At 44.1% G+C, this 12,500-nt stretch overlaps 1 protein-coding gene across 1 annotated transcript in view; it reads right to left on the minus strand.

Annotated features, from left to right (window-relative positions):
* The window catches only part of LOC138965468 (protein NEDD1-like), a 53,998-nt gene that overhangs the window by 29,965 nt on the left and 11,533 nt on the right, over positions 1 to 12,500 (minus strand). Inside the window, exons 4-7 of the mRNA XM_070337629.1 lie at positions 7,273 to 7,386; positions 3,140 to 3,280; positions 2,547 to 2,776; positions 559 to 760 (exon numbers count right to left, since the gene is read on the minus strand). Of these exons, the coding sequence (XP_070193730.1) occupies positions 559 to 760; positions 2,547 to 2,776; positions 3,140 to 3,280; positions 7,273 to 7,386 (687 nt within the window). The remainder of the gene's footprint in view (positions 1 to 558; positions 761 to 2,546; positions 2,777 to 3,139; positions 3,281 to 7,272; positions 7,387 to 12,500) is intronic.

Below are 12,500 nucleotides of genomic sequence, written 5' to 3' on the forward strand. Positions count from 1 at the left end.
AGCACTAAGTACCGTTGGTCAAAACACCCGACTACTCCCAATTAGGGCTATGTTTCTACTCAGTTATTTGCTGTCAATGATGATTGAGATACAAGAGAACGATTGCTGTTATTTTTAAATCTGCAGTGAGAACTTTTAGGTTGTGTGTAAAAAGTTGGTTCTGTACGTATATTTCATACGTTAAGTACCTTTGAAATTCAAACCGCTACTACTTGACAAAATGATGAGCCTTATTTACGAAAATAAAGGATCGCAGTTCAAACTAACATGCCTACATATAAACATCATAAACAACACACAAAAGTATTATGTACATGGGTTTTAACATCGCAGGTACTTAGCGCGGTACCTAGTGCAGCCAAGGTCTATGCACGGTACCTAAGGCCCTCTCATACGGACATGCCGGTACTTAGCGTCAGCCTCGCACACACACACACACACACACACACACACACACACTAAATAACCAACTAACACAAAACCGAACAAGGAAAACTAATCTCAAAGTCAAACACACATGACAAGCGCTTCAAAGCTTTGCTCTAAATCCAATCTTACCTGTAGTTTGGCGGAGGGCATGAATTTGACGGAGCGCACAGAGGTCTTGTGTGCCTGAAAAGAGTGGACAGGTACGTGGCCCCCCTGACGCAGGTTGTACATGTAGACCGTGCCGCGTGTCGACCCCACAGCGGCCGTGGCCCCGTCTGGCATGATGTCAATACACGTTAGAGGGCTCGGAGCGTCAATCACCTTCAGAATCCTGAAACATGATCTCAAGGTCAAAGTCTCTGTACTCCTACCTGCATAGTGCAACTTTCATTTGTCATACTAACTCAGCTTAACAGTTGAACTCGGAGCGTCAATCACCTTCAAAACCCTGAAACATGATCTCAAGGTCAAAGTATCTGTACTCCAACGTGCATGGTGCAACTTCCATTTGTTCAGACAAACTCAGCTTAACAGTTGGATTCGGAGCGTCAATCATCTTCAAAACCCTGAAACATGATCTCAAGGTCAAAGTATCTGTACTCCAACGTGCATGGTGCAACTTCCATTTGTTCAGACAAACTCAGCTTAACAGTTGGATTCGGAGTGTCAATCACCTTCAGAATCCTGAAATATGTTCTCACGGTCAAAGTCTCTGTACTACCACATGCATGGTGCAACTTCCATTAGTTGATGCAGTCAAACTCCTCGTTTGAGACCCCCAATCTCCCTTTCAACATCTTGCTTTTCACATTTTCTGTTCAAAGCCTATAGATGCAAAATGACCTCCATTTTAAGACTCCCTCCATTTTAAGACTCCCTCCATTTTAAGACTCCCTCCATTTTAAGACTCCCTCCATTTTGAAGGTCTTAAAAGGGAGGTGCCCCTGTACTAACTCAGCTTAACACTTGTAAACACAGTGGTCAGTTGGACTGGGAGCATCAATCAGCCTGAGTGAAAACGACGTTAAACACCAAATAAAGAAAGAAAGAAAGAATCACCCTGAGAATCCAGTGTACTAACTCAGCTTAACACTTGTAAAGACAGTGGTCAGTTGGACTCGGAGCATCAATCACCCTGAGGACCCTGAACCATGTTCTCCAAGTCAAAGTCTTTGTACTCCTATACCGAGAGGCATAAATTCCGCAAACTGAACTTTAAAAAATCACAAAAAAATCAACTCAGTGGTGAATGTTTTCAATGTTTGAATATTTTATTTATTGGCCATTTTAGTGTTTATAAACCTTCGCTTCATTGATTTTGAATAGAACATCATGAAATGACAATTTTTCAAAAAAAGTGACTGAGTCCAAGCGCAATGATTTCGAAAAACGTTCAGTGTTCATCACGTTCAATGCTTTGGCCAGCTCTAAGCATCCCAATCGCTTGCTGTCTCTCTCCTTCATCAAGTCGTGGCATGATTGCGATATCTGATACAGCCAAACAGCCAGTTGCATTTTATAGGGCCATACACTATCTTTTTTACGTTATTGTCTCCCGTTCAGCCCATTGTCTTTATTAGCACAGTGAGCTGTGGCTGGATCAGCAATACCGCAAAGCGCACGCTGACAGCGTGAAACATTTGCTCCGACACTCAAGATGTCAACTACAAATTACAGGTTCAATCTGATTTTCGTTTGAGAGCAAAATCGTTCAATGCACTATTTGCAGAATTGATGCCTTTCAGTATACGTGAATGGTACAATGTTCATTCATCCCAGACAAAAAAAACGTATCTAGTACGATATAATACATTGTTTTAAAAGTCATTGCATCTCACAATCACTCAACAGAGGGAAAAAGTGTTCTAGGCCAAAAAAAACAAATAGTCTGTTTACGGTAACATAGGCAAAAAAAATAGGGTCGGTAGGTCGGGATTTTTTTTTTCTCCAAAAAAACATATTTTAAAGTTATTTTGCCAAATAAAAAAAGACTTTTTTTTTTTTTTTAAATGCTAAAAAAAAGTCTAGGGTCGCGCGAAAAAATAGGGTCGGTCAGGATACCGTAAACAGACTTTTCTTTTTTTTGGCCCTAGCACAATACATCACAAAACACTCACTGCTTTCTCTGAATGTCGTAGCAAACAAGCCGTTTATCCAAACCAACACTCATCATCAGCATTTCATTGATGGGGGAGAATGCCAGGCCCGTCGCGGGGCCCACGTGGGCATCTTTGAATCTGTGCACGGCGCGTCTGCTGTTCGCGTCCCAGAGAGTGATGGCGCCATCGTCTGACGCTGTCCCAAACATAGACTTCTTCACCACGGAGTATTCCAACTGCCTGATGGCCTGTGGGATAGGATATTTTGGTACAGTATTAACGTGAGAGCATTTGGAATTGAGAATTGGCACTGTAAACAGTATTAATTGAGAAAATGTGGAATTGACACTGTGGAAAAGCAAAGCACAGAGGATGTTGAATTCACATGAGAGGTTCCATACCCAGACTCTAAGACCTTTCATACACACACACATAAACATATGCTCCCACCCGCATACACTCAGTCTTGATCTCCGACACTCTTTCTCTCTCACACACAAATGCTCATAGATGCAATAGCAGACACACATTTTGTTTAAACATCTAACACTCCCACTCAGCTACACCCCCATCCCTCCCCCCTCCCTCAGCCCTTTACCTCAGCCACTCACTTGTATGTTAGGAGCGACAATAGGACTGCTGGACTGGCAAGTCACCATGTTGTGCAGAATGATCTCCCCTGTCTCTGATCCTGCCGCGATGTACGAGTTATTGGCGTTAAATCGTGCACACGTCACAGGGCCTTTGTGTTCCTGCAAAGTAATAATCTTAAGCAATAATAAAAGTATGCACATGAATGAATCATGTTATTTTTAGATTTCAGACATTTTATCTTTAGAAACAAACAAACATGCCAACAAGCAGAAACACAAGCATATTCTGTATTCTGAAGTCCAGTCTCTCAACCACAGCTTAAGAGAATAAGGGGAAGAGTATAACGGAAATAGCAGATTTATACTCTCCAACTGTGATATCTTTAACACAGAGGACGGACTGACAAAGCAGAAAGTTTTAGCCGATGATTATCAGTCCTAATTCTCTGACCCTCAGTAGACCTACAGTCCTTAACATTTTTGGGAATTTTCAACGGAGTAAATGGTGTTTTAGTACCAGCTATTGTGTTTTCAGCGTAGCAATAGGGCCCGATATTTAGACGAGACAAATATAATGCCGACGAGTCAAAGACGAGTCGCATTATACTTGTTCAAGTCTAAATATCGGACCCTATTGCTACGATGAAAACACAATAGCGTTTATATAGCTATTCTGACATTAAATTCTGTGTTAAAATCATGTTTTTGTCAGCAACAAGTACCAGAATGGTCCATGTCGTTGATTGCAGACGACGGTTCCCTTTCCGCATAAAGCCACGGAAATAAGCGAACATTGAAAAACCCACGGACATGTATTACGGAGAAAACTCGAGGTAACCGGATGTTTAGCATTACGTCAATATGCTAGGAATCATATGACGTCATGACGTATCATGCTTGCCTACGTATATTGTATGTTCGAAAGTCTGACTTCTGTTGGGAATTTGCGTGGTGAAGACTGCGGTAAATCTGTAGATGATAAGAGAACAAGGATTGTCTCAGAAGAAACGACTAAATGTTTCAGACCGGTAACTTCATTTCAACATTGCACTATACAATGGACGTTCTATGTGACAGGAGAGTTTGCTGATTTTGTGTTAAACATTGGAGAAATGATCAGATCGTCTACTAGAATCAGAGATAGGTCGCTTCAGATTGCAGCTTCTGGAAATTTGCAAGGTTTGTTGCCTGTTAAAGAATACTGGATTTTACACGTAATGTATGTCATGTACAGTAAGCAACAACAAAAACACACACAAAGCAAATGGCATCGTCTGTCGACTAGTCACAGAAACAAACCTGGCGAGGTATGTGTGTACTTTATACACGTGGAAGAAACCGGAACCATGCGTCTTTGTTATCGACAATATGCTTTTGGATATTGAGTAAAATGGCCGACTTCCGCCGCATTATGCTTTGATGATCGGAAGAGACCATCCAATCACAGCCCCCGAATTCAGAATAGCTATATTGTAGCATTGTCTAAACCTTATTCGCACATCCACATTTACACTATTTCGCGCAACAATATATATACATTTTCAAAAAGTTGATTTTAAAAAAAGAAACATAATGGCCAATAGAGAGTGTCTGCAGTGCCACTTGTCAGTGTGGCCAATAGAGAGTGTCTGCTGTGCCACTTGTCAGTGTGGCCAATAGAGTGTCTGCTGTGCCACTTGTCAGTATGGCCAATAGAGAGTGTCTGTAGTGCCACTTGTCAGTGTGGCCAATAGAGAGTGTCTGCTGTGCCACTTGTCAGTGTGGCCAATAGAGAGTGTCTGCAGTGCCACTTGTCAGTGTGGCCAATAGAGAGTGTCTGCTGTGCCACTTGTCAGTGTAGCCAATAGAGAGTGTCTGTAGTGCCACTTGTCAGTGTGGCCAATAGAGAGTGTCTGCAGTGCCACTTGTCAGTGTGGCCAATAGAGTGTCTGTAGTGCCACTTGTCAGTGTGGCCAATAGAGAGTGTCTGCTGTGCCACTTGTCAGTGTAGCCAATAGAGAGTGTCTGCAGTGCCACTTGTCAGTGTGGCCAATAGAGAGTGTCTGTAGTGCCACTTGTCAGTGTGGCCAATAGAGAGTGTCTGCAGTGCCACTTGTCAGTGTGGCCAATAGAGAGTGTCTGCAGTGCCACTTGTCAGTGTGGCCAATAGAGTGTCTGTAGCGCCACTTGTCAGTGTGGCCAATAGAGAGTGTCTGCTGTGCCACTTGTCAGTGTAGCCAATAGAGAGTGTCTGCAGTGCCACTTGTCAGTGTGGCCAATAGAGAGTGTCTGTAGTGCCACTTGTCAGTGTGGCCAATAGAGAGTGTCTGCAGTGCCACTTGTCAGTGTGGCCAATAGAGTGTCTGTAGTGCCACTTGTCAGTGTGGCCAATAGAGAGTGTCTGTAGCGACACTTGTCAGTGTGGCCAATAGAGTGTCTGTAGTGCCACTTGTCAGTGTGGCCAATGGAGAGTGTCTGTAGCGCCACTTGTCAGTGTGGCCAATAGAGTGTCTGTAGTGCCACTTGTCAGTGTGGCCAATAGAGTGTCTGTAGTGCCACTTGTCAGTGTGGCCAATAGAGAGTGTCAGTGTGGCCAATAGAGAGTGTCAGTGTGGCCAATAGAGAGTGTCTGCAGTGCCACTTGTCAGTGTGGCCAATAGAGTGTCTGTAGTGCCACTTGTCAGTGTGGCCAATAGAGAGTGTCTGCAGTGCCACTTGTCAGTGTGGCCAATAGAGAGTGTCTGCTGTGCCACTTGTCAGTGTGGCCAATAGAGAGTGTCTGTAGTGCCACTTGTCAGTGTGGCCAATAGAGAGTGTCTGCAGTGCCACTTGTCAGTGTGGCCAATAGAGAGTGTCTGTAGTGCCACTTGTCAGTGTGGCCAATAGAGAGTGTCTGCAGTGCCACTTGTCAGTGTGGCCAATAGAGAGTGTCTGCTGTGCCACTTGTCAGTGTGGCCAATAGAGAGTGTCTGCAGTGCCACTTGTCAGTGTGGCCAATAGAGAGTGTCTGCAGTGCCACTTGTCAGTGTGGCCAATAGAGAGTGTCTGCAGTGCCACTTGTCAGTGTGGCCAATAGAGAGTGTCTGTAGTGCCACTTGTCAGTGTGGCCAATAGAGAGTGTCTGTAGTGCCACATGTCAGTGTGGCCAATAGAGAGTGTCTGCTGTGCCACTTGTTGTCAGTGTGGCCAATAGAGAGTGTCTGCTGTGCCACTTGTCAGTGTGGCCAATAGAGAGTGTCTGCTGTGCCACTTGTCAGTGTGGCCAATAGAGAGTGTCTGCAGTGCCACTTGTCAGTGTGGCCAATAGAGAGTGTCTGTAGTGCCACTTGTCAGTGTGGCCAATAGAGAGTGTCTGCAGTGCCACTTGTCAGTGTGGCCAATAGAGAGTGTCTGCTGTGCCACTTGTCAGTGTGGCCAATAGAGTGTCTGCTGTGCCACTTGTCAGTGTGGCCAATAGAGTGTCTGTAGTGCCACTTGTCAGTGTGGCCAATAGAGAGTGTCTGTAGTGCCACTTGTCAGTGTGGCCAATAGAGTGTCTGTAGCGACACTTGTCAGTGTGGCCAATAGAGAGTGTCAGTGTGGCCAATAGAGAGTGTCAGTGTGGCCAATAGAGAGTGTCTGCAGTGCCACTTGTCAGTGTGGCCAATAGAGTGTCTGTAGTGCCACTTGTCAGTGTGGCCAATAGAGAGTGTCAGTGTGGCCAATAGAGAGTGTCTGCAGTGCCACTTGTCAGTGTGGCCAATAGAGAGTGTCTGTAGTGCCACTTGTCAGTGTGGCCAATAGAGAGTGTCTGCAGTGCCACTTGTCAGTGTGGCCAATAGAGAGTGTCTGCAGTGCCACTTGTCAGTGTGGCCAATAGAGAGTGTCTGCAGTGCCACTTGTCAGTGTGGCCAATAGAGAGTGTCTGCTGTGCCACTTGTCAGTGTGGCCAATAGAGAGTGTCTGTGAGGCCAATAGAGTGTCTGCAGTGCCACTTGTCAGTGTGGCCAATAGAAAGTGTCTGCTGTGCCACTTGTCAGTGTGGCCAATAGAGAGTGTCTGCTGTGCCACTTGTCAGTGTGGCCAATAGAGAGTGTCTGCAGCTAGCACAAGCCATCCACACACACACCCCCACACACAGTTGGTAGCTCTGCTACTGAGCTAACACAAGCCATCCACACACACACACAAACCTTGAATGACTTTTTGAGGGCTTTGGTCTTGAGGTCCCAGACAGTGACATTGTCCTCCCCACCACACAGCAAGAGACGTGACGAAGAACTGAAGTCTGAGCACTGCACCCCAGCCTGCAAATATTCAAGCATCACAATATCTGATAAAGGGAAGTAAGCACTCCAAGTGCATTCAACATGTGGGGGCTGGTAGCTTAAACTGTTGGTAGAGCACTGGACTTGTGATCCGATGGTCACGGGTTCTAATCCCAGCCGGTGTCACGAACTGAAACCTCTGCTGAACAATCCTTCTCATTGCGGTCAATGACACAATGTGCATGCACCAATCTTTGACTTAAAAAATGCGACCCTTTGACCGAACGAACCATGGGTTAGGGTTAGGGTTAGGATTAGGATTAGGGTGTTCACGACCTGATTAATCTCCCCATGTTAGCGCATGCGCATTGACCGCAATAAGAAGGATTGTTCAGGCAAAGTTTTCAGTTCGTGACACCGGGCCGCACACGAGTCAAAAGAGTTTTGAATGGATTGAGCTATAAAACTGAGGAGAGCTGGCCTAACTATACCTTTTGAATTTTTGAATGCAAAGGCTTAATCACATTCCCTACAATCCAACGCCACTGGTTTCTTCACTACTGCTTTCCCCCTAGTAGTAGTACTGTCTCCTTGCAGGCATGGAAAGCCCAGCAGCAACACTGTCTTACCCACCCCAAACAACACCCATTTGCAATATAAATGGGGACAATTTCTCTATGAGAAGACTTTCACTCACTGTAATGTAAAACCAAGCATGAATAATAACTCACTAGCCATCAAGATCAGCATAAGGTAGTTTTAAGCAGTGGCGCTTACAGTACTGAACAATAAAAACACTACTGAAAAGTGGTGTGTTATCGATATCTGAAAGTCATACATTTAGGTGTAAGTAAATCCCCGTCAATGTTACCTGAAGGTCTATCAAGCCAGCACACTGTACAATGAACTGACCATCAAAACGGCAATGTTGCCTGAAGGTCTATCAAGCCAGCACACTGTACAATGAACTGACCATCAAAACGGCAATGTTGCCTGAAGGTCTATCAAGCCAGCACACTGTACAATTAACTGACCATCAAAACGGCAATGTTGCCTGAAGGTCTATCAGGCCAGCACACTGTACAATTAACTGACCATCAAAACGGCAATGTTGCCTGAAGGTCTATCAAGCCAGCACACTGTACAATTAACTGACCATCAAAACGGCAATGTTGCCTGAAGGTCTATCAAGCCAGCACACTGTACAATTAACTGACCATCAAAACGGCAAGGCAGTGGTACCTGTGATGAGAGGACACCCTCAGGACCAGCCAAGTGTCCCTACATTGCAGGTGGCCTCACAGTCACATAAGGTGTTTTGTTTTTTGTTTGAAATAGGAGACACCACAAAATGTCCCTTGTTGGGAGTGTCCTCTTATCAGAGAGGCCTAATATTATCGGAACCACTGTACAGTTTCGGGGGGGGGGGGGGGGGGGGGGGTAATTGACCACTCAGGCCTGTCAATCAACTGTTGATTGCTTGCTGCTAGGATTTCATGGCCACAAAGTTGTGATTTAGCACACCTCCCCACAGCGGACCACAAAATCAACTAGCACTCTCTGGGCTGAGGTAGATTGTCAAACAACACATTCCTAAAGTGTCATTGCACGGTACCTGTCAACCCATTCTTAAAGTGTCATTGCAGGCTACCTGTCAACCCATTCTTAAAGTGTCATTGCAGGGTACCTGTCAACCCATTCTTAAAGTGTCATTGCAGGGTACCTGTCAACCCAATCCTAAAGTGTCATTGCAGGGTACCTGTCAACCCAATCCAGCACACAAGCCTATGTACTTGAACTTGTTCACAACTGCTATAAACGGGGACAAGAAAACAAAATCTGCCACATGGGTGTTTTTTTCTATTGCCTAAGTGTGCTGAGGTCTTTTTCAGTTTAGAAACAATGGCATGACTAAAATACCAAGACAAATCACTAGTTGCGTGCACAGCCTACAACAATCTTCATGTTAACACCATTTTCTTTCTCCTTATTACAAAAAAACAGCTATCCAATGGTTGGAGTACTGTCTGAATGCTGAGCCCTTACCAACATGCCAGGAATGCTTCTCTGCAGAGAAATGCCATCAGCGGGCCACTTTAAGTTTAATAACAACCTTAGCACAAAGAACACAGGCAGAATTACTAGTAAAAGCATAAAGAAAGCAATGAAATAACAGAGACGTTTTGAATACAAAAGTAGACTTGTTGATAATCCCTCTGGAGCGTGGCTACACATAGTCAGTGACTTTGTCAGTGATAACATTGTTATACCTGCAGACATATATAGATGTCTCACCTTATCTAGAGTAAAAGCAAGTACTGAGCAGAACTCAGTCAGCACAATTCCTTTACAGTTCAAATTCCCATTTCTTATTTCATTCTAGAAAGAAAAAATTGTTTTGTACTCTTCAACTTTGTTTTTGTTTGCTATTTCATTCCACAATTTGTTTTTACTGTTTAAAAACTAAATGAAAGTTTCTTATTTCATAACAGAAAAAAGACACTCAAGCAGTTTCAAGGTTTGTTGTCTAATTACAAATGACTGTTCTCAAGCTTCACACGGATGTTTTAGTTTTACAAGATCCGCAAAATTTCATGTGAACAATCAGTAAACAAATGAGCGCTTCATATAATTGGTCATTTCATCTGAGGTTGACTATGGAAACAACTAAACACATCAGTTTATTAACACAATCTCTCACAGACAGACACACAGACAGACAGACACACACTCACACACACACACTATAACAAAACCACCACTTTCCTCACCTTGGGAAACCTGCACCACTACCAGTGCCAAAACAAAACCACAAATCCACCACAACCCATGGACTCTTGCCCTTTTCTCTGCAGCTTTTCTCTTATCAACAAATATATCCCTCCCTAAAAGATTTACACCTGTGCCCAACCCATAGAAAATAAGACACCACCGCCCATTACCCTGCTACTACCTGACTCTTTCTTAGCCACTGTGAAAACATTGACACACAGACCACTAGTCTACAAAGAATGTGCCGCAAAGGAATGACAACTATGTGATTGTCGATCGAACTTTTAAGTGCGGCGGCATAATGTACACAAAAGGCGGGAGTTACAAGTACAAATGAGGGGAAATGAAGAGGGTCAACAATCAGTTAACCTAAGGGACCCGGAGAAGGTGGAAGGGGGTTAAATAAGGCCAGGGGGAGGCGGAGGGGGTCAACAATCAGTTAACCTAAGGGACCCGGAGAAGGTGGAAGGGGGTTAAATAAGGCCAGGGGGAGGCGGAGGGGGTGTGACTCTTGGATTAACTCAATAGCTGTGTTCACACTTCTGTGTTAGCTCCACAAGCTTATGTACAGGTACTTTGCTTCTCATACAGACCTTGTAAATCACCACAGACCTGCCGTCCAAGCTTCACGTGGAATAAGAGCACTGAGCATAAATCAAAAGCATGGCTGAATTTTGTGCAGAGTAGACATTTTCTGCTGAATCAATAGATGATTTTTTCAAATAACGGGTTTGTGTGGGTTGTGAACTTTTTTGAGTTAATGGTAAATGCCCTTGCTTTTCCTCTGACAAATAACTTGACACATGCTCCTGTCCACGTGTTTCCGACGTACCCCTCGCTAGTGATTGGCCCCTCCAATGTTTGTCCCAGTAAAAAGTAAGGGCATTCACTCTTTCACAACCCACACAACCCCGACTGAGTTATTTTTGGAATCCGTCTTTTGAGCAGATCATTGACACAAATGTCACTTAAGAAATTTAATTAAACAAAAAAAATTCAAATTCTGCATGGGAAAAACTTCAAAAAGCTAAGCCGCTGACTTTTGTCATGTGTTCAAGTTGAAAGATTATCTTATCTCAAGGAAAAGCCTGAACTAGTGAACAGCTGTGTTGGTGATTGCTTGCAGTTGCACACTAAGGAAAAGCCTGAACTAGTGAACAGCTGTGTTGGTGATTGCTTGCAGTTGCACACTAAGGAAAAGCCTGAACTAGTGAACAGCTGTGTTGGTGATTGCTTGCAGTTGCACACTAAGGAAAAGCCTGAAATAGTGAACAGCTGTGTTGGTGATTGCTTGCAGTTGCACACTAAGGAAAAGCCTGAACTAGTGAACAGCTGTGTTGGTGATTGCTTGCAGTTGCACACCAAGGAAAAGCCTGAACTAGTGAACAGCTGTGTTGGTGATTGCTTGCAGTTGCGCACCAAGGAAAAGCCTGAACTAGTGAACAGCTGTGTTGGTGATTGCTTGCAGTTGCGCATCAAGGAAAAGCCTGAACTAGTGAACAGCTGTGTTGGTGATTGCTTGCAGTTGCACACCAAGGAAAAGCCTGAACTAGTGAACAGCTGTGTTGGTGATTGCTTGCAGTTGCACACCAAGGAATGTGCCTTAAGTTTAGGTGGCAGCGTCACAGTGTGCACAAAGCCAGGTACAAACAAGGGGAAATGAAGAGTGCCAGCAATCAGTCAACTTATGGGACACCAGAAACAGGGTGGAGATGGGGGGAGAGAGAGAGACTCAGACTCAACTTTATTACAAAAGGATAAAGGTTTTAGGCAAAGCCTATTCTTCCAACCTGTCCTTTATACAACACATAAAGACAGACGCACATTAAAAATATAAATTCAATCATATAAAATACAAAAATACATTGTATGGAATGCAACACAATGTGCATTTAAGGAAAGAGAGAGAGAGAGAGAGAGAGAGAGAGAGAGAGAGAGAGAGAGAGAGAGAGAGAGAGAGAGAGAGAGAGAGAGAGAGAGAGAGATTAATTCAATAACTACTTGACTAAAGACTTCTGTGTTTGCTCTACAACTTTAGAGCCACAACTGTAAGGTGAGTATGTTTTCTCCATGCAAAAGAGGTTTTGTGTGTGTATGTAAGGGGGGAGGAGCAAAAGGATCATCTCGCATGCAGTCACTCCCTGTTTACTCCCAACAACTCTGAGGTTAGACTTGGCCTTGTGAAGGAGCAGGAGATTATTTCCCCAACGGCCCGCTCAAAGACCTATCTTGCTTTTAACTAGTGACAGACAGAAGTGGTACTAGATTGTGAGTTATGCAATGGTATGTCACCACTGAATTCGCATGACTGAGGCACAGAATGAAGCCTGTCAGCAGATCTACAACTTATAATGGACCAACTGATGTGTTACCTTTAGCAA

This window comes from Littorina saxatilis, linkage group LG4, assembly GCF_037325665.1.
Source record: "Littorina saxatilis isolate snail1 linkage group LG4, US_GU_Lsax_2.0, whole genome shotgun sequence".
Taxonomy (NCBI): Eukaryota; Metazoa; Mollusca; class Gastropoda; order Littorinimorpha; family Littorinidae; genus Littorina; species Littorina saxatilis.